This window comes from Oncorhynchus mykiss, chromosome 13, assembly GCF_013265735.2.
Source record: "Oncorhynchus mykiss isolate Arlee chromosome 13, USDA_OmykA_1.1, whole genome shotgun sequence".
Taxonomy (NCBI): Eukaryota; Metazoa; Chordata; class Actinopteri; order Salmoniformes; family Salmonidae; genus Oncorhynchus; species Oncorhynchus mykiss.
The window spans coordinates 61,967,439-61,988,773 of record NC_048577.1 but is presented as its reverse complement, the minus strand read 5'-3'; the positions used below and the strand labels follow the sequence as shown (position 1 = coordinate 61,988,773).

At 43.7% G+C, this 21,335-nt stretch overlaps 1 protein-coding gene across 9 annotated transcripts in view; it reads left to right on the top strand.

Moving 5' to 3' along the window:
- LOC110512085 (E3 ubiquitin-protein ligase rnf213-alpha-like) overlaps positions 1–21,335 on the top strand; it is a 70,054-nt gene that overhangs the window by 27,932 nt on the left and 20,787 nt on the right. For 8 of the 9 annotated variants that reach the window (XM_036941806.1, XM_036941799.1, XM_036941798.1 and 5 more), the window contains 25 exons: positions 41–196; positions 298–3,915; positions 4,151–4,275; positions 4,378–4,491; positions 4,583–4,707; positions 4,852–4,974; positions 5,102–5,166; positions 5,764–5,917; positions 6,255–6,396; positions 6,606–6,797; positions 7,096–7,226; positions 7,805–7,962; positions 8,176–8,388; positions 8,981–9,168; positions 9,447–9,567; positions 12,021–12,121; positions 12,451–12,633; positions 13,391–13,560; positions 13,646–13,748; positions 13,859–13,973; positions 16,467–16,674; positions 17,198–17,394; positions 17,696–17,818; positions 18,552–18,662; positions 20,532–20,774. In XM_036941806.1, the coding sequence (XP_036797701.1) occupies positions 41–196; positions 298–3,915; positions 4,151–4,275; positions 4,378–4,491; positions 4,583–4,707; positions 4,852–4,974; positions 5,102–5,166; positions 5,764–5,917; positions 6,255–6,396; positions 6,606–6,797; positions 7,096–7,226; positions 7,805–7,962; positions 8,176–8,388; positions 8,981–9,168; positions 9,447–9,567; positions 12,021–12,121; positions 12,451–12,633; positions 13,391–13,560; positions 13,646–13,748; positions 13,859–13,973; positions 16,467–16,674; positions 17,198–17,394; positions 17,696–17,818; positions 18,552–18,662; positions 20,532–20,774 (7,179 nt within the window). The remainder of the gene's footprint in view (positions 1–40; positions 197–297; positions 3,916–4,150; positions 4,276–4,377; positions 4,492–4,582; positions 4,708–4,851; positions 4,975–5,101; positions 5,167–5,763; positions 5,918–6,254; positions 6,397–6,605; positions 6,798–7,095; positions 7,227–7,804; positions 7,963–8,175; positions 8,389–8,980; positions 9,169–9,446; positions 9,568–12,020; positions 12,122–12,450; positions 12,634–13,390; positions 13,561–13,645; positions 13,749–13,858; positions 13,974–16,466; positions 16,675–17,197; positions 17,395–17,695; positions 17,819–18,551; positions 18,663–20,531; positions 20,775–21,335) is intronic. The other variant, XM_036941805.1, reaches the window with a different exon arrangement.

Below are 21,335 nucleotides of genomic sequence, written 5' to 3'. Positions count from 1 at the left end.
ATTTTGCTGAAATTCTTTTTTAAACATGTTTTATCAACAGGTGCGGAAAGGCCTCTATGAGTTTCTCTTTAAACTGTTGGTCTTGGGATATTTGATGGATTCTGAGGGAAGGATGTGGAAATGCAGCAACAAACAGCTTTATGTCATTGAGATCCTACAGTCAACAGTAAACTTGCCCAGAAATGGCCCAAGAACGGTAAATATTTAGTCTCTTGGTGTTAAATCCCATACATTTTCATTGTGATAAGAGAAAAAGAACACTCACACTTTCGTTCCTCACACTTTATTTATATACAGAATGCACGTGCCAACTCCACATTCCTGGATGTGTTCCCAAATGTCTTCTGCCGCCCACCAAAAGAGGTTCTAGATCTGGAAATGAGGATGCGGGAGGACCCCTCCTTTGTAAAGCTTGAAGACCCATTCATGGATGACAAAGAGTTCAGGAGTGAAGCATACCAACGACCCTACCAGTATCTGACGCGTTTCCATAATCAAATCGACCTGGACACCTTCATGTACAATGGGGTGGAAGGCACTTATGTAGAATGTCTGCAGATGCTCTTTATGTTCTGTGGCATAATGGACCCATCGTGGGCAGAGTTAAGGAATTTCGCATGGTTCCTAAACCTTCAACTACGAGACTGTGAGACGTCAGTCTTTTGTGATGCCTCTTTCACCGGGGACACCCTCCAGGGATTCAAGAACTTTGTGGTGGACTTCATGATACTGATGGCCAAGGACTTTGCCACACCGTCCCTCAGCATCTCTGACCAGAGCCCCGGGAGGCAGCAAATGGACCTGACTGGGGTCAGCGATGAAGACTTGGCACCCTTCCGGATCAGGAAGAGATGGGAGTCAGAACCACATCCATACATCTTCTTCAACGATGACCATGTGTCCATGACCTTCATTGGCTTCCATCTTCAGCCCAACGAACAGAACTCTGTTGACGCCATCGATCCATCCACAAGAAGGGTGATCAAAAGAGACATCATGACCAGAGAGCTGTATGAGGGTCTAAAGCTACAGAGAGTCCCTTTCAATATCGACTTTGACCAACTGCCCAGAGGGGAGAAGATTGAACGCCTTTGCAATGTTTTGGGAATCCAGTGGCCTCTTGATCCTGATGAAACATATGAGCTCACCACTGACAATATACTGAAGATGCTGGCCATCCACATGCGTTTCAGGTGTGGCATCCCAGTCATCATCATGGGGGAGACAGGCTGTGGGAAGACAAGGCTCATTAAATTCCTATGTGAGCTTAGGAGGAGCGGAGTGGCCACGGAGAACATGAAGCTAGTCAAAGTTCATGGTGGGACCAGCTCAGACATGATCTACACCAAAATCCGGGAAGCAGAAGCCATTGCGTTCACCAACAAACAAGACTACAGCTTTGACTCTGTCCTCTTCTTTGACGAAGCCAACACCACGGAAGCCATCAGCAGTATCAAGGAAGTCCTCTGTGATAATACAGTGGAGGGAGAGTGTTTGGTGCCCCATTGCGGCTTGCAGATCATCGCCGCATGCAACCCTTACAGAAAACACACTGATGAGATGATTCAGAGGTTGGAATCTGCTGGACTGGGATATCGAGTCCGAGCTGAAGAGACTGATGAGAAGCTGGGCTCCATCCCTCTCCGCCAGTTGGTGTACAGAGTCCAGGCCTTGCCCCCCAGCATGATACCTCTGGTGTGGGACTTTGGCCAGCTCAATGATCACACTGAAAAAATGTACATCCAGCAGATTGTCCAGAGGGTGGTTGAGACCAACACAATTGATATAGTATACACCAGGTTGATCGCGGATGTCCTGTCTGCTTCGCAGAGGTACATGCGGACAAGGAAAGACGAATGTAGCTTCGTAAGTCTGAGGGATGTAGAACGTTGCATGCAAGCCTTTGTGTGGTTCTACAAAAACCATGCGATGCTGCTTGCTGAGCTAAATCAGTATCAGAGAAATCAAAACGCAGAGAGGAGTGAGAGGAACCAGAGGGAGCCAGAAGCAAGAGACCCAGTCTTGTGGTCTGTAGTGATGGCTCTGGGAATATGCTACCATGCCTGTTTGGAAAACAAGGACAAGTACAGACAGAGAATCTGCAAATACCTCACTGAAACCTACACCCCATTCAAAGTGATGCAAGAGATCTCCCTCATGCAGGATCTCCTTCTGAGCGGAGTGCCCTTGGGCGAAACTATTGCACGAAACAACGCTCTGAAAGAGAATGTCTTCATGATGGTGGTCTGTATAGAGCTGAGAATCCCCCTCTTCTTGGTGGGGAAACCTGGGAGTTCAAAATCTCTGTCTAAAACCTTGGTGGCAGACGCCATGCAGGGCCAAGCCGCACACTCTGACCTCTACAAAAGGCTTAAGCAGATTCACCTGGTGTCCTTCCAGTGCAGCCCTCACTCCACACCGGAGGGCATCATCAACACATTCAAGCAATGTGGTCGCTTCCAGGAGGGGAAGAACCTGAACGAGTATATATCTGTGGTGGTGCTGGATGAGATTGGCTTGGCTGAGGATTCTCCCAAAATGCCCCTGAAAACCCTCCATCCTCTGCTAGAAGAGGGATGCATCGATGATGAGCCGCTACCGCACAAAAAGGTTGGATTCATCGGCATATCCAACTGGGCTTTGGATCCTGCGAAGATGAATAGAGGCATTTTCGTCTCACGTTGCGACCCCGACGAGAAAGAGCTGATTGAGAGCGCTAAAGGTATATGCTCGTCTGACACAATGATTTTGGAGAAGGTCAGGGATTTCTTCCAACCCTTTGCCAGGGCCTACCTAAACATCTGCCGTAAACAAGGGAAAGGTTTCTTTGGTTTGCGTGACTACTACAGCTTGATCAAGATGGTTTTCGCAGTGACCAAGGCTTCCGAACAGAGGCCTAGTGCAGAGAAGATTGTGGAGGCGGTCCTCAGGAACTTCAGTGGCAGGGACGACGTGGATGCAGTCACAGTCTTCACCCAAAGGCTCCAGAAGATACAGATCAACTTGAATCTGGAGAGCATCAGCACCATCAATCTTGTCAGACAAAACATTTCTGCGATTGGCCAGGAGGATGAGTGCCGCTACTTGCTAGTTCTGACCAAGAACTATGCAGCACTACAGATCCTGCAGCAGACTTTCTTCTCTGAGAGCTGCCAGCCAGAGATTATCTTCGGGTCTAGCTTCCCCAAGGACCAAGAGTACACCCAGATCTGCCGCAACATCAACCGAGTCAAGATCTGCATGGAAACCGGTCGAACCGTCGTGCTCCTGAACTTGCAGAACCTCTACGAAAGTCTCTACGATGCTCTGAACCAGTATTACGTCTGCTTGGGAGGACAGAAGTACGTTGACCTGGGACTGGGGACACATCGTGTCAAATGCAGAGTTCACAAAGACTTCAGGCTCATTGTCATTGAGGAGAAAGAGGTGGTCTACAAACAGTTTCCAATCCCTCTCATCAACAGGCTTGAGAAGCACTATCTGGACATCCATACAGTTCTCAAGGAGGAACAAAGAGCAGTTGTTGTGGAGTTGGAGAAATGGGTTGGGCAGTTTGTGGCCCTCAATAACCAACACACCATGGCCCCCCAGACATACAAGTACCTACCTCCTGACGTTTTCATTGGCTACCATTCCGACACGTGTGCTTCAGTGGTCCTCCAAATGACAGAGAAGCAAAGGGGAGAGACAGACATTTCCGACCCCCAAAGAAGAGTCCTGGACGAGGCCAAACTGATCCTTCTGAACTGTGCCACTCCAGACTCGGTGGTTCGGCTGGACTGCACTGTTCTCCCCAGGGTGGAGAGTGAACATCTGGCCAGGATCTATTTTGAGGACCAGAAGCACAGCTCTTTGGCCGACTTCATCTTCTCTCACACTCAACAGGACGAGCAGTGCCATTCCTCCTTCACAGAGGTAACAATTTGTTATATATATATTTTTTTAAATTACCACAATCAAATGTAGGCTTTCAATATTCCAATAATTCTTAGTTTTTTCAGAAATCTTGATTGGGGGATTCCCATAATCAGGAGGGAGTTCTCCAACCAGGATTTCTGAAAACCCTGGCAACTTTAGGACATGACATTATATAACTCTTATTAAACGTTTGTTTATATAGTCCTATTTTAATTTTTTTTTACTTTCCAAGGTGACTACCTTTTCCAGACTTTTAACAGCATCAGATGTTGGGCCACTGGAAGAGGTCGTGAACAATGTCGAGCTTCTCTCTCTTCAGCAGTTTGACACTGAGCACTCCTTCCTCAAGAAGATCAGGTTTGACACCTTTTAGTTCATCCTCATCATGCTTAACTGATTGTCCATTAGCCGTTGAGTTGAAACCTTTTGGTCAGGTTAAAAACATTGCTCTCTTCTTAGTCATTTCCTCACATCTGGAAATGGGAGAGAGAATACATCTGGCAACAAAATACTGATCATTCAGTCAGATTTTGATGAAGCGTCGCACAGTGCAAATCTCATTGCCTCTGCCAAGTAAGTGAAGTCTGGAATACATGTCATTAAATAAATACATTTAAAAAAACGAAATCTGATTATATCTAATAATTTATCTAATTAATTTCAGATATTCTGCCATCAATGAAATCAACAAATCAAGACAAGTGGAGATGGGAGGCAAGGTCTTCGTCTACTTCATTACTAAATTGCCAAGAATGGAAGGAGGGACATCCTATGTCGGATTTCATGGAGGTGAAGTTATCATTGGTTCAAACATTTGACAACTTTAGAACATGTTGAAATGGGATACGTGCTCAAAAGATAATCCGAGATTGAAAACTTTTGTAAAAAAAAAAAACGTTTATGAAGTTATTATTTTTTCCAAATCCAATATAGACCCCTGGAGGTCGGTTCATATTGATGACCTCAGAAGATCGAAAGATATTGTGTCAGATATCAAAGCCTTGAGAAACCTTACCATCAGTCAACTGTTTGAGGAGAAAAAGGATGAGCCTGAAGGTGAATGACCTTTAAGACTCGTGTTGATGATCATGACAAAATGTCATGAATGATACAAAATGATACACTTCTTCAGAAAAAATGACCTGTTGACATCGTTAAAAGAGCCTTGTATGTTTATGCACAGCGATGGAGGTAGATGACATGTACACTGAGACAGAGCAACAGGAATTGGAACATGAAGACCAAACAGTGAGTTTTACACCATTACTTACCCGCCAGTGTTGTGATTGGCTGTGATATTTGTCTATTGATTTCTCTTCGCCAGAGGGGCATCCGTTGTCAAAATGGGATTGCCGTTCTGACTTCGTGGCTGTGTTATTTAGTGCAAATGTAATTTCCTGGTTGCTAAAATTCCACACTCAATTTCAGTTTGTGACAAAACAGGCACTGATATTGTACAAACAGTGTAGAAATCATCATAGTTTTGGTTGAAAGGTCCTATATGACAGGTCTACACTATTTAGCATTATAAACTGAGATACAATCTAATGCTTTAAAAGAGGATGCACTTTTGGATGTTAGACTTTAACATTTTAATATTTAGCTGTTATTATTTTCTACAATATTGTTTTTGCATTCTGTATGATGGACTTCCTCTTGTAAAAATTACAGTAATACTGCAAAAATTCCAAACAATCCTGTTTGTAGCACCATTTTAAATATCATGTGTACATAACCCATGTTGTTTTACTGTACATAACCCATGTTGTTTAACTGTACATAAACCATGTTGTTTTGGAACACCTTCCTCGTGTTTCATGTGTCTTGACCATGTTCCTACTGCAGAGCTGGGGGAGTGTTGTGGACACCACGGCGCTGGTACGTAGCTGTGTGCAGAGCGCAGTGGGTATGCTCAGAGACCAGCTGGAGGGCGGAGTCCGTAGTACCAGGAGAGTGGAGATCCTGCTCACACTCCTGACTGACAACCAACAAATAAGAGGTAGGATAACTACTATAGTACTAATTGTTTATTTTTAGATTTTTAAAGCGACTTGGAGATTCTTCTTGTAGTAATAAGTGCTATATAAAATAAATATGTTATTATTGCTGTTTAGGCCAATTCTTAATAACTGTTTACCCATTGGCGTGCTAAATCTAAGCAGTAGTGCGTGCTAGCGCCGGAGAAGTTTGAAAATTGAGAGACTCTACAAGCGATCTCCATACTTCTCTGGCATTACCATATCCAATCTTGCATGGATACAGCACAACAATGGGTCATCATTGACATGCATTCCATTCTCAATGATAATACTCAGACTATGAATGTTCTTGAACAGCTGAATTTCTGAGGACCGTGAAGAGACGTCTTCACTCGTTGCTGTCGACCCATGATGACAACACGCTCAAACTGTCCTCAAATAACTGGGTCATCAAGGAGGCGTCCAACATTGACGCACTGCAGGAAGGAGGGACATTCAGGTGAGTGACCACTATGATTTCAAAACCTCTTATGCCAGTACAAATTCTCATTGTAAATTCAAAGGGACTTTAAAGATAACTTTTTTTTAACTAACTTTTTAAAACGGACATAAGATATTTTTGATTGGCCAAATAACCATACATTTTGCCTTGTACCATATTGCCCATAAACGGCTCTGCTAAACTGATTTTCTACTTTTTTGTACCAGACACACCCTATGGAAAAGGGTGCAGACTGTGGTTATTCCCTTCTTGGCCCAGCTGGTCTCTGTCATCGACCGCGACCGCAACCTGGACATTCTGCTGGACTCCAACTCTGGAGAGGCGGTTAAGAAACTCTGGTTGGACATCTTTGGGAACGACAAACTACTCGAGGTTCCCTACACAAAACTGGACCGCAAGTAAGTACTGTACTGTCACAGCAATGTTTATGTTGTTGGACTAGAGAGCATAGAAATAAAATGACAAGAACAGCCATTTCTAATCAAGTTGTTGTTCTACAATGGGTGGACCGGCGGCCATATTGAGTATTACAGTCAAATTACCATGGTCTGAGGGGCTTTGTCCCTTCTAGTAATTATATTTCTGTGTTCAAGACTAGAGATGCTGTCTTCTGTCAGCTCTGATTCTAGAATGTCAGTGAATCAACAACTCCCTCTCTCTTGCCACTCTATATTAACCCCTCGCTTCCTGTCCCAGTTCAGAGTCAAAGACCATCCTGGTCCAGAACTACATTGGGCTGGACAAGAACATCGGCTGTATCATGCCCTTCAGCTGGAGGATCAGGGACTACCTGGATGAACTCTGGGTCCATGCTCTCCAGCATGAAGGTAGTGGGTTATGACAATACCTCATATGTCTAACTTATATGTCAGGGATCATCAGATTCAGCCGAGGGCCCATTTTCTTTTTTTGTTGGGGGGCCGGAACATAATTTCAAGTCATTTGTAGACCGCAAGAAGCCCAAACAGATATGTTTAACTAAAACAGAATCATTTCAAACCCTGATTACATTGGTATACAATCACATCTCTCTCTGTTATGCGTGGGAATGCTTTGGAACAGATTTCTTACATTTAAATCACCTGGAGCTGATTTCCTGGTGTTTTTACAGTCTAATGTCCAACAACGAAAATAAAAAAGTATTCTATTGTTTTATCAGAAAACCTTAAGGCCTCCAGTTTGGGAACCCTGTAATGTTGTAACCAGGGGTTGTATTGGAGGATCGTTAATTTATTTAGTGAATAGGGCATTACGTTTTGACCAACGTTCAGCATTGTTTTACTGCTACATCCCTGGTTGTAGTCTATGTGTTGTGTTCAATAATTCTTCAGTACTAGGTCTCTATCTAGGAAGGATGTTATTTTCTCTTCATTTAACCTAGTTATGGTGTTTCTGGGATGTTCAGGTCACACTCAGGGCCAGTTTGAGGAGTTCTTTAGGAAGACCCCACTGGGCCGCTACATCTCAGAGGCAGACCCGGAGATGCAGGCTGAGTTCTTCCACAGGTACTTGCAGGATTTCATCTCCATGACCATGAATGTGACCTGTCAAGAGGATCTGCAGGTAACGAGTTTCATTCTTTTACTGTCAACATTTATAAAATTATGTCATTAGTCTGTTTTTATGGATCCCAGCAATCATTGGAAAACATGGATGTCTGTTTCTGACTGGAGAGTCCTGCCTAAATAAAGATGAATTGAATTGTTATTTCAAGGTGTTAATTATTAGTTTGTGTGTGTGTGTGTACGCATCCATACATCCTAACCAACCATCCAGCTCCTTTGCGGTGCCTTGACCTGTTGTGTGAACGAGCTGCGGCTGCGTCACGATGACGTCATAGGGAAGGAAGTGACCTCGCTGCCCTGGGTCCACGCTGCCTACCATGAGTTTAAGAACCGCCTGCAGAACCTGTCCAGGATGATCAGCATGGAGCCCCAGTTGGCCCAGGTCCTCCGGGGGAACACACATGCCAGAGAGGGGGATGAACTGGTCAGTATTACTGGGAAGCTCCACTGGGGCGTTGGAAAAACACTATGTTCTATACCAGCTGCACTGGAGTCCGAACTGTGGGCCAGCGCAAGCAGAGCGCGAGGCTTCTAAGTGTGAACATCTTGAAATGAAAACCAGGAGCAACACACATTATTATGAGCCGTCCTCCACTCAGCAGCCTCCACTGAAGTCTAGTATAGCAGGCCAGTTCAGTGTTAAAGGGATTCTTCATTTTATTTCAAGCAATGATACATTTGTTTTCTTCCAGTCTTTTGAATGCTGGTAGAGATGAAATGGAAGGTAAATATTTGTGTTTTAGCTCAAGCGTAGGGGAGATGCTTGCTGTAATATCACTCCTTTATGCTGTGTGGCTTGTGTTGTATTGGCACGAATACTTGTGTTCATATAAACCATTTTCAGGAACAAGGATATCTTAAGTATATTCCTCTGCATTGTGTCATTTTACATTGACCATAGCCTTGTGTGCCTGGCATCTATGTTCTCCTCTGCCAGGATGCAGAGCCAATGTGATAATGCAATGTCTAGCTACATGAGACTGCGTTACCCCTCAAAGCATGTGTTAACTCCCCAGGTGCTGGACGTGTATGCGGCCGTGGCCTGTGTAGAGTACCTGGAGCCCCAGACTCTGGACACGGACGGCCAGCGGCTGGTCTGGCTCAGACAGGTCAAGAGGCTCCAGGTTCCCATCGAGCTGGTCTGCTCCGAGGAGAATCTGAGACACTATAAGGACAGGAGCATGGCCATGGTCCACAGAGTTCAGTGAGTTAACAGGGATTCAATCTCAATGACCTGGAACTTGAATGGCAAGGTTGACACAGTGACATTGACATGGCCAGTATATAAACTGACTCTATTTATCAACTGTTATTTTTTGTTTGTTGCATTGTCCCTTTATTGAATTTTGATTTAAAAGAAGTGTAAAGCTGTCCAGTCATCTGAAGGGCAGTTTTGTATTATTTGGTAGCTGCTAAAACTTTAGAACAACAGAATGCCAGTTGTATTTTTTTTGTGACTTGTTTTTTCTGTGGTTTCTGTAGGACTGGGTGGAACCGCGTCGTCACCCTGTCTCTGTTTGTGGAGCACATGTTACTGGGCATCGAGGCGGTGGAGAAGAAGCTGAACCCTCTGGTCTTGGAGCACACCAGAGGGTTGTGCCAGGTCAGTGTGGTCTGGGGTCATATCTATAGGAATAATGATGTCAATTGAGAATCTCCATCAAAAATAATTTAACTCCAGGATTGGGCTTAATCTGTGTCTGGGAAACCTCATTTTAGTGTATGTATAGTACTGTATAGTGGCACAGCGGTCAAAGGCACTGCATCTCCGTGCTAGAGGCTTCACTACACACACCCTGGTTTGAATCCAGGCTGTATCACAACCGGCCGTGATTGGGAGTCCCATAGGGCGGCGCACAATTGGCCCAGGTTTGACCAATGTAGGCCGTCATTGTAAATAAGAATTTGTTCTTAACTGACTTGCCTAGTTAAATAAAATGGTGGCCTTCAGTGGTCTATTTTAGTCAGTGTAACAGGTAACCACACCACTCCTAAATGCAATATGCAACAATTTCAAAGATTTTATTGAGTTTCAGTTCACATAAGGAAATCTGTCTATTGAAATAAATTAATTTCATCTATGGATTTCACATGACTGGGAATACAGATATGAATCTCTTGATCACAGACACTGTAAAAAGATCAGAAAACCAGTCAGTATCTGGTGTGACCACCATTTGCCTCATGCAGCGAGGCATCTTCTTTGCATAGAGTTGATCAGGCTGTTGATTGTGGAATGTTGTCCCACTCCTCTTCAATGACTGTGTGAAATTGCTGGATATTGGCGGGAACTTGAACACGCTGTCGTACCCGTTGATCCAGAGCATCTCAAACATGCTCAATGGGTGACATGTCTGGTGATTATGCAGGCCATGGAATAAATGGGACATTTTCAGCTTCCAGGAATTGTGTGCAGATCCTTATGACATGGGGCCATACATTATCATGCTGACACATGAGGTGATGGCGGCGGATGAATGGCATGACAATGGGCCTCAGGATCTCATCACGGTATCTCTGTACATTGAAATTGCCATTGATAAAATGCAATTGTGTACATTGTCCGTAGCTTATGCCTTTTTAAAGGGGTGGATCTGCTTAATATTGAGGAAAGAATATTGGTTCCATTAATGTAATTGTCTGCATCATTTCCAATCCCCCATATATTTTTGGGGTAAATATATACAGTGGAGAGAACAAATATTTGATACACTGCCGATTTTGCAGGTTTTCCTACTTACAAAGCATGTAGAGGTCTGTAATTTTTATCATAGGTACACTTCAACTGTGAGAGACGGAATCTAAAACAAAAATCCAGAAAATCACATTGTATGATTTTTAAGTAAAGCCATCCCTAAAGCCAACACCTCATTTGGCAGCCTTTCCTTCCAGTTCTCTGCTGCCTGTGACTAGAACGAATTGCAAAAATTGCTGAAATTGGAGACTTTTATCTCCCTCCCCAACTTTAAACATCTGCTATCTGAGCAGCTAACCGATCGCTGCAGCTGTACATAGTCCATCGGTAAATAGCCCACCCAATTTACCTACCTCATCCCCATACTGTTTTTATTTATTTACTTTTCGGCTCTTTTGCACACCAGTATCTCTACCTGCGCATTATCATTTATCACTCCAGTGTTAATCTTCTAAATTGTAATTATTCGCCTACCTCCTCATGCCTTTTGCACACAATGTATATAGACTCTTTTAAATTTTTTTCTACTGTGTTATTGACTTGTTTATTGTTTACTCCATGTGTAACTTTGTGTTGTTGTCTGTTCACACTGCTATGCTTTATCTTGGCCAGGTCGCAGTTGTAAATGAGAACTTGTTCTCAACTAGCCTACCTGGTTAAATAAAGGTGAAATAAAATAAAATAAAAAATTCAACCTGAACATTCAACCTCTCCCATCTATCTCTCAACGTCATCCTTTTTGGATTTCTATTTTCCAACTGTGCTGTGATGCTTCACAAACGAATTGGGCACTAATTCACAACGTTGACATCAGTAAACCGCTCACCCACACGATACCATACATGTGGTCTGCAGTTGTGAGGCCAATTTTGAATGTACTGCCAAATTCTCTAAAACAAGTTTGGAGGAGGCTTGTGGTAGAGAAATGAACATGACATTTTCTGGCAACAGCTCTGGTGGACATTCCTGCAATCAGCATGCCAATTGCACGCTCCCTCAAAATTGTAGACATATGTGCCATTGTGTTGTATGACAAAAGGCCGCTCTAAAATGTGCAGGTTTATTGTCCCCAGCACAAGGTGTAATGATCATGCTGTTTAATCAGCTTCTTGATATGCCACATCTGTCAGGTGGATGGATTATCTTGGTAAAGGATAAATGCTCACTAACAGGGATGCAAACAAATTTGTGCCCAAAATTTGAGAGACATACGCTTTTTGTGCATATGGGAAATGTCTGCAATCTTTTATTTGAGCTCATGAAACATAGGACCAACACTTTACATGTTGAGTTTATCTTTTTGCTCAGTGTCATTTTTCCTTTCCTTTCAAAATGGCATTTGTTGTCTTTGTTCTATCAAGATCCTGGAGAAGGACTCTGACCTGAAAATGAAGAAGCCGTTTGAGGCGGTGATCGGTATACTGAAAGCCTGCAAAGACGGAGCAATGGAGCGCATTTTCAGGTACGGATTCCCTTTCCTTCTGCATCTGTCTGGAAGTATATTTCTATTAGAATCCTGATCCAGCAAAGCAGAGATTGGCTGGTATTATACCACAAAGGAAGCATATGGCTGGATCATGATTAGACTCTGACCACTAAAACCTCAGTGCCTTACTTATAGTGGGTATATACAAGGACCTGGAGTTTTTCCTGGTCACATTCACATAACAAAGAAAAACTCAGGGCCTTCATTATAGTGTATAACTAGTGTCTAGCTCTATAATTTTAACAAACTTAACGCCCTGCATGCTGTATGCTTTACTTGCATACCAATATCTTGTCCGTGTCCAGGTTTGGCTTCCAGCCGTGCCCTGTGTGTATGAGCGACCCCCATGACCCCCTGAGCCTGCCGTGTGACCACATCTACTGCCTGGCCTGCATCAGACAGTGGCTGGTCCCAGGTCAGATGTTCTGTCCCCTCTGCATGCAGGCTGTGCCAGACGACTTCGCTCTCAGGCCCTCTGAAGACATAAGGTGAGGGCGGACCCTCTCATATTGATTAGTACATGACTAAGGTTATTAGACATACTGATGGCTCTGTTATCTGAAGAAGATAACCTCATGGAAATAACTCTGACTTTATTGTGATTTAATCTTATTTGAATGTTTTATTGTTATTTAAGCTTCAATTCATTCATTCATTTCCCTGCCATTCATTAGTTTCACTGCCATTCGTTAATTACCTAATACCGTTTTTGTGTATGCATTTTAGGCTCACCAGTTTTAAGTGCTTTCATACTGTTAGGTTCTAAATGAACCTTGTAAACACTCATGGAAGATTATTAAAGCTCAAACCAAGTTTACAGCTGCATAAGACAGACATATTTCCACCAGTGGTAGTATATATACCCCAGTTTGGGTGAAGTCTCCTCTTTCTCTGTATTGCTAGGCAGGAAGTTAAGTGATGCGGGCCATAAACTGTTCCTTCTCCCTAAATGTGACCTGACCTGACCTCGACCCCCTTCCTCACTAAACCACATCTCTCCACCGTCATGCAAACATGTGATTGCCTTCCATTTACTCAATACATTCCAAACTGAATTGCCTCCACCATATACATTCCTCCTACATATACCCATTAACTTCTGGTGTAGAAACCAGACTATTGCCCTCAATATTTCAATAGGATACCTGATAATTCACACCATTTCAAGTTTAGAGTCAGAACCCATCAATACTGTAACGGAATTGAATTGTTGGTCACGATTGTGTCAATCATATTATTATACAGAGTTCTCATCAACCAGAGCGCCCGCTTCAGGAAGCAGTGCAACGCCTTCTTCATAGACCTGGTCTCAACAGTGTGCTTCAAGGACAACTCTCCCCCCTGCAGGGCCATCATCCTCCACCTGCTCTCCTTCCTCATGGTGGAGGTCCACTCTGTGCCCATCATCAGAGGTGGTGAGTGGGTGGAGATGGGGGTGGGGGCCACTGTGTTTGTCTTGTTGTGTGTTGTTGTCCTCACAATCCTCTTCCTCTTTGCCAGCTCATCGTCAGATTCTGACCAAGGCCCTCTCTCCCTTTGACGATTCTGTTGACAAAAACCCAGTAGTTCGGTCGGTTGTTCTCAAACTCCTGCTCAAATACAGGTGATTATGTGACTAGTACTGCTAGACTACTCTTTCATTCATGATTTTAAATATATCAACATTTTTCAAATGCCCTCAATGTTTGATTAAATTCATGTTTGTTTTTGAAGCTTTGATGACGTGAAAGACTACCTGCAGCAGCACCTGACAGCAGTTGAACAGAGCAACATCTTGGAGGAATCAGACAAGAATGAACTGTATTCTCTGTATATCAACTGTCTGGAGGTAGGTGTACATATGGCCCATTGAATCATCTGTCTGGAGGTAGGTGTACATATGGCCCATTGAATGGAGGTAGGTGTACATATGGCCCATTGAACGGAGGTAGGTGTACATATGGCCCATTGAATGGAGGTAGGTGTACATATGGCCCATTGAATGGAGGTAGGTGTACATATGGCCCATTGAATGGAGGTAGATGTACATATGGCCCATTGAATCATCTGTCTGGAGGTAGGTGTGCATATGGCCCATTGACTCATCTGTCTGGAGGTAGGTGTACAAATGGCCCATTGAATCATCTGTCTGGAGGTAGGTGTACATATGGCCCATTGAATCATCTGTCTGGAGGTAGGTGTACATATGGCCCATTGAATCATCTGTCTGGAGGTAGGTGTACAAATGGCCCATTGAATCATCTGTCTGGAGGTAGGTGTACATATGGCCCATTGAATCATCTGTCTGGAGGTAGGTGTACATATGGCCCATTGAATCATCTGTCTGGAGGTAGGTGTATATATGGCCCATTGAATGGAGGTAGGTGTACATATGGCCCATTGAATGGAGGTAGATGTACATATGGCCCATTGAATGGAGGTATGTGTACATATGGGCCATTGAATGGAGGTAGATGTACATATGGTCCATTGAATCATCTGTCTGGAGGTAGGTGTACAAATGGCCCATTGAATCATCTGTCTGGAGGTAGGTGTACATATGGCCCATTGAATCATCTGTCTGGAGGTAGGTGTACAAATGGCCCATTGAATCATCTGTCTGGAGGTAGGTGTACATATGGCCCATTGAATCATCTGTCTGGAGGTAGGTGTACATATGGCCCATTGAATCATCTGTCTGGAGGTAGGTGTATATATGGCCCATTGAATGGAGGTAGGTGTACATATGGCCCATTGAATGGAGGTAGATGTACATATGGCCCATTGAATGGAGGTATGTGTACATATGGGCCATTGAATGGAGGTAGATGTACATATGGTCCATTGAATCATCTGTCTGGAGGTAGGTGTGCATATGGCCCATTGACTCATCTGTCTGGAGGTAGGTGTACAAATGGCCCATTGAATCATCTGTCTGGAGGTAGGTGTACAAATGGCCCATTGAATCATCTGTCTGGAGGTAGATGTACATATGGTCCATTGAATCATCTGTCTGGAGGTAGGTGTACATATGGTCCATTGAATGGAGGTAGATGTACATATGGTCCATTGAATCATCTGTCTGGAGGTAGGTGTACATATGGCCCATTGAATCATCTGTCTGGAGGTAGGTGTACATATGGCCCATTGAATCATCTGTCTGGAGGTAGGTGTATATATGGCCCATTGAACGGAGGTAGGTGTATGTATGACCCATTTGAATCTACAGTAGCATTTATGTGGTTGGTGTATATAAAGAGTTATGCATCAGTAATTGTTGGTGTGAAGAGATATCGGCTAAGTACATTGATTTGACTGTTTGGAGTTGATGCAAAATCCTAGCCTTAAAAGTAATACATAGTGTCATGCTTGAAACTCAGTCTTTACTGCTGTGGATTTAGTTATGTCAATGGCTGCATGTGCTATTTCAGTGAATAATGCTGTTTCAGTGAAGTGTGCTATTTCAGTGAATAGTGCTATTTCAGTGAATAGTGCTATTTCAGTGAAGTGTGCTATTTCAGTGAATAGTGCTATTTCAGTGAATAGTGCTATTTCAGTGAAGTGTGCTATTTCAGTGAATAGTGCTATTTCAGTGACGCGTGCGATTTCAGTGAATAATGCTATTTCAGTGAAGTGTGCGATTTCAGTGAATAATGCTATTTCAAGCAACTACATGTAGAGTTTTTGCATTGTAATTTCAGAAAATGTCCATAATAATCTATCTGCAGTAATAGTGGAATGATAGTGTTTCACACATTTATTTTTATTTTGGGCCAATACAAAATAGCATTCTAAAATGCAGACTTGCTATTTGACAATGAAAGCCAGATGGGAAAACTGCACCCTCCCTCTTACATCGACGTCACTAAAAGGCGTGGTCATCTCCTCATCGTGCACAACGAACAATGGCAGACTGGGACAAGCGGCCAATGTAGAAATCGCTTTGTCATTTCCTGGTTACTGAAATTCCATGCTCAATTTCAGTATATTTGAGAAAACAAGCACTGAATAGTGTAGGGAATCATTGTACCATCTAAATCACTGTGAAATAGGTTTTCAATTACCAAAAATATTGTTTTTACTGCTGTTTTGAAGTTGATGGACGTAACTGAAAGTAAAATAGTCTTGCTATCCAGGATCCTTGGGAAGTCAGATGGCACTAACCTCTCCACCGTGTTGCGGGGAAATGGCATGCGGGGGAGGGGAGGGAATTGTTTATATTGAGCCTGAGTGTTGTTGCAGTTCACCAAGCTTCTACATGGGTGACACATTCTACACGTAGTATCTTTCAGTGACATGCTTTTTCAGTGACATCATTGTCACACCCTCCTCTCCATCCCAGGATTCCATGTTTGAGCGGATGCAGTGCCACATGGTGGCGGAGCAGCAGGCCTGCATGCAGGATGAGAGGGTCTTCCTGGGGGACTTCCTGCAGTTGGATGCCGGCCACGCAGCCACCGTAGAGTACCTGCAGCAGGTGGCCAGGGTGCGCATGGGGCTGGACAGAGCTGCAGACCTTCTGGTCCACATGCTGTCGGCTGCTGCCACAGGTACGTACGTCATCCTGGATCCTGTTCAGTTGGGTACAACTAGCATTGGGTCATTTCAAGTAGTCTGCCAGTATCACTCCATTTAATAATGTTTTTTTCTTCTGTTTTGTTCCTGTTGATACTTGTGGGTGTAGGTCAACTGTCGTATAATATATATGATTGATTTGATAGACTATTCAATGATTTAATTAATGCAGTAGGACGGCAGGTAGCCTAGCGGTTAGATTATTGGGTCAGTAACTGAAAGTTTGCTGGTTTGAATACCCGAGCCGACAAGGTGGAAAATCTGTCGATGTGCTCTTGAGCAAGGCACTTAACCTTCATTTGCTCAATGGGCGCCATACTACTATGGCTGACTCTGTAAAACAACATATCTAACTTCACCTACCCGGTGTATGTGACTATAAAACCTATCTATTTAAAAATAAAAAAATAGTATACGTTTGCCTAATTATCCTAGTCCTCCTCTCAATCAATCGTATGTGTTCATGTGACGCTTCCCTCTCCCATTATGGTCCAATAGGATCGCAGGAGGAGTCTCCTAACGGCGTTGCGGCCTTCCTGACCAGCGTGGTAGAACTGTGTAGACGCAGCGGGAACGACTGGTACCGGGTCTACCTCATCCGTAAGATCTGCAGCCAGCGCGGCGTGGAGTTTGTTCAGAAACTCCTGAAGGTGGCTGACATCCGGTGGTTGTTCCCTGCTGAAGTTCTGCAGCAGGTAATGGTGGCCATTTTGTCTTTCTTTACGGGAGAGTAATGTAGGGAGCAATACGATGTCCGTACCAAGCTGGAAGTGGGACAGGGATAGTCAACCTTTTAGCTTCGGGTGTTCTTATTTCATCCAAAATGTTTTTAAGTTTGTATTTGTTAAATGGGTATTTCATATCTAGAATCTCATGGCTAGCATTTTTGGAGTATGTAGCGATTTTTTTTTACAAAGTATTCCTGTATTGATGTGATGATATAAACCATATTTCATACCATTTTAACCACTCTTTCTCTCTTCTGTTGTCCTTCAGAATGAAGATGGCAGCCAGATAGACCAATATCTTGTGTGTGGAGAGGATTACAAGACAATCCGAGATGCTGTTGCCAAGGCAATGATGGAAGGCAAAATCGAGGGATTGGACAACGCTTGTGAGGTATTGTTGTAGTTCTACTTTACTTCATAAGTGAAACACCTGCAGAACATTTTACATAAGCTTGTGATTTGATTTTGCTTGTTCATGTGTATGTTCTTTCTATCAGATATTCTGTTTTTAAAGTGTTAAAGGCCCAGTGCAGTCAAAACATGATTTTTCCTGTGTTGTATGTATATTTCCACACTTTGGAATAATACTGTGATAGTGATGATAAGGCCCTATTAGTGTGAGAGCTGTTTTTCAGCCTGTTTTGGTGGGATGGAGTTTTGGCCTTCCATGGTGACATCACCAGGCAGTAAATGAGTTAATAGACCAATAAGAAAGAGTTCCAAATCTCTGCCAATAACAGCACGTTTTCAGTTTTCCCATCCCCACACAGTCCACTCCCAGACAGTCCACTCCCAGACAGTCCACTCCCAGACAGACCACTCCCAGACAGTCCACTCCCAGACAGACCACTCCCAGACAGTCCACTCCCAGACAGACCACTCCCAGACAGTCCACTCCCAGACAGTCCACTCCCAGACAGACCACTCCCAGACAGTCCACTCCCAGACAGTCCTAGCAAAACTCTTTCTTGAGAAATTGCTCTTTGTTAAGAAGCTATTGTTTCTGTTTAAAACAATCATAGTAAGGTACTTAATTATTACCAATAAATGATTTCGATATTGGGGGAAAAACACTCCATTGGGTGTGTGTGTGTGTGTGTGTGTGTGTGTGTGTGTGTGTGCAGGGCTGTAAATGTCCTCCACAGAAGAAAGCAGTCTACCTGCTCCTGGCCCTGTTCAGAGAAGTCACCTCTCTCTACAGATCAGCCAATGACAGCTTCCATCCTAAACCTGTGGTAAGAGTCCTTATACAAAGACAAGATACTGTGATGTAGTCCCAATTCTCTCCTTCCTACCCTTCACTGATTTGAAAGAAAATGACTGACATAAGACATATGGTGGAAACTCCTACTAGTCCATGTCACCACCAATCAAATGCTTTTAGATTTGCAGGATTGCAGGAAGTAGTGCATGAGTACACGTCAAGAGAAAGGAATATTATTGTCAGTCTCTTCAGCTTCCACACTTCACCTGTCTTTACACCTAAAGCTAACACTGTGTATCAACTGTCTCCTCAGCTTCCATACTTCACCTGTCTTTACACCTAAAGCTAACACTGTGTATCAACTGTCTCCTCAGCTTCCATACTTCACCTGTCTTTACACCTAAAGCTAACACTGTGTATCAACTGTCTCCTCAGCTTCCATACTTCACCTGTCTTTACACCTAAAGCTAACACTGTGTATCAACTGTCTCCTCAGCTTCCATACTTCACCTGTCTTTACACCTAAAGCTAACACTGTGTATCAACTGTCTCCTCAGCTTCCATACTTCACCTGTCTTTACACCTAAAGCTAACACTGTGTATCAACTGTCTCCTCAGCTTCCATACTTCACCTGTCTCTTTAACAGTGTCTTTACACCTAAAGCTAACACTGTGTATCAACTGTCTCCTCAGCTTCCATACTTCACCTGTCTTTACACCTAAAGCTAACACTGTATCAACTGTCTCCTCAGCTTCCATACTTCACCTGTCTTTACACCTAAAGCTAACACTGTGTATCAACTGTCTCCTCAGCTTCCATACTTCACCTGTCTTTACACCTAAAGCTAACACTGTATCAACTGTCTCCTCAGCTTCCATACTTCACCTGTCTTTACACCTAAAGCTAACACTGTGTATCAACTGTCTCCTCAGCTTCCATACTTCACCTGTCTTTACACCTAAAGCTAACACTGTGTATCAACTGTCTCCTCAGCTTCCATACTTCACCTGTCTCTACACCTAAAGCTAACACTGTATCAACTGTCTCCTCAGCTTCCATACTTCACCTGTCTCTTTAACATTGTCTTTACACCTAAAGCTAACACTGTATCAACTGTCTCCTCAGCTTCCATACTTCACCTGTCTTTACACCTAAAGCTAACACTGTATCAACTGTCTCCTCAGCTTCCATACTTCACCTGTCTTTACACCTAAAGCTAACACTGTGTATCAACTGTCTCCTCAGCTTCCATACTTCACCTGTCTTTACACTTAAAGCTAACACTGTGTATCAACTGTCTCCTCAGCTTCCATACTTCACCTGTTTTTACACCTAAAGCTAACACTGTGTATCAACTGTCTCCTCAGCTTCCATACTTCACCTGTCTCTTTAACATTGTCTTTACACCTAAAGCTAACACTGTGTATCAACTGTCTCCTCAGCTTCCATACTTCACCTGTCTCTTTAACATTGTCTTTACACCTAAAGCTAACACTGTATCAACTGTCTCCTCAGCTTCCATACTTCACCTGTCTTTACACCTAAAGCTAACACTGTGTATCAACTGTCTCCTCAGCTTCCATACTTCACCTGTTTTTACACCTAAAGCTAACACTGTATCAACTGTCTCCTCAGCTTCCATACTTCACCTGTCTCTTTAACATTGTCTTTACACCTAAAGCTAACACTGTGTATCAACTGTCTACTCAGCTTCCATACTTCACCTGTCTTTACACCTAAAGCTAACACTGTGTATCAACTGTCTCCTCAGCTTCCATACTTCACCTGTCTTTACACCTAAAGGTAACACTGTGTATCAACTGTCTCCTCAGCTTCCATACTTCACCTGTCTCTTTAACAGTGTCTTTACACCTAAAGCTAACACTGTATCCCCCCCAGCAATGCCAGGCCCTGTTGGCGTTCATCCAGGCTTCCAAGGTGTTGGTCAGCCCAGAGGTGAGGGCCTTCGCCCAGGCCCTGGTGGCCAACCGGCTGGGGCCCCTGGAAGTCCGTCCCGGGGCCTCTGGGGCCCAGTGTGTGGTGGTGGAGCTGAGCATCCACCTGGCTGCAGTGCTGCTCTGTGGGAACCAGGGTGTACTGGCGCCCCTCCAGCAGCTGGCCCTACTGCCTGCCAACATGCAGGTGGGAACACTGTAGCTGCGTGCCCAATGGCACACTGTTTCCTATGTAGTGCACTACTTTAGTTTTGACCATGGCCCATAGGGTAAGGACTAGTTAAGAACTCCCCTCACCTGGTTGCCTAGGTCTTCATTTGACATGAATAGAAAGGAAATAACAAAAACCATCTTCCACACGGCCCTCCAGGAATTTAGTTTGACACCCCTGGTCTGGAAGGAATCCAGGCTAAACCCTTTTCACACTACAGAGCCGAGCCAAGCTGTACTGGGCTGGCCTGGTATGCATTCAACATTTAATAGAATGCTGAAAAGGTAACCTGTGAAAATAAATATCAATGCCAGCGCAGTATGGTTTGGCTTTGCCCTGTAGTCTGAAAATGGTTGGTTGATTAATTATTGAAATACTTTAAAAGGCATATCCACCACATCAGTGAAGTATCAGTCAGTACAGTCCATGGAAAACAACAGCTTTCAACACATTAAAGCCAGTGACTTATCTCCAGGGTGGTCCTAGTATCCCGTTCTGTTCATGTATAGTCCAGCTAACGTTGATGTTTGTTCCTGT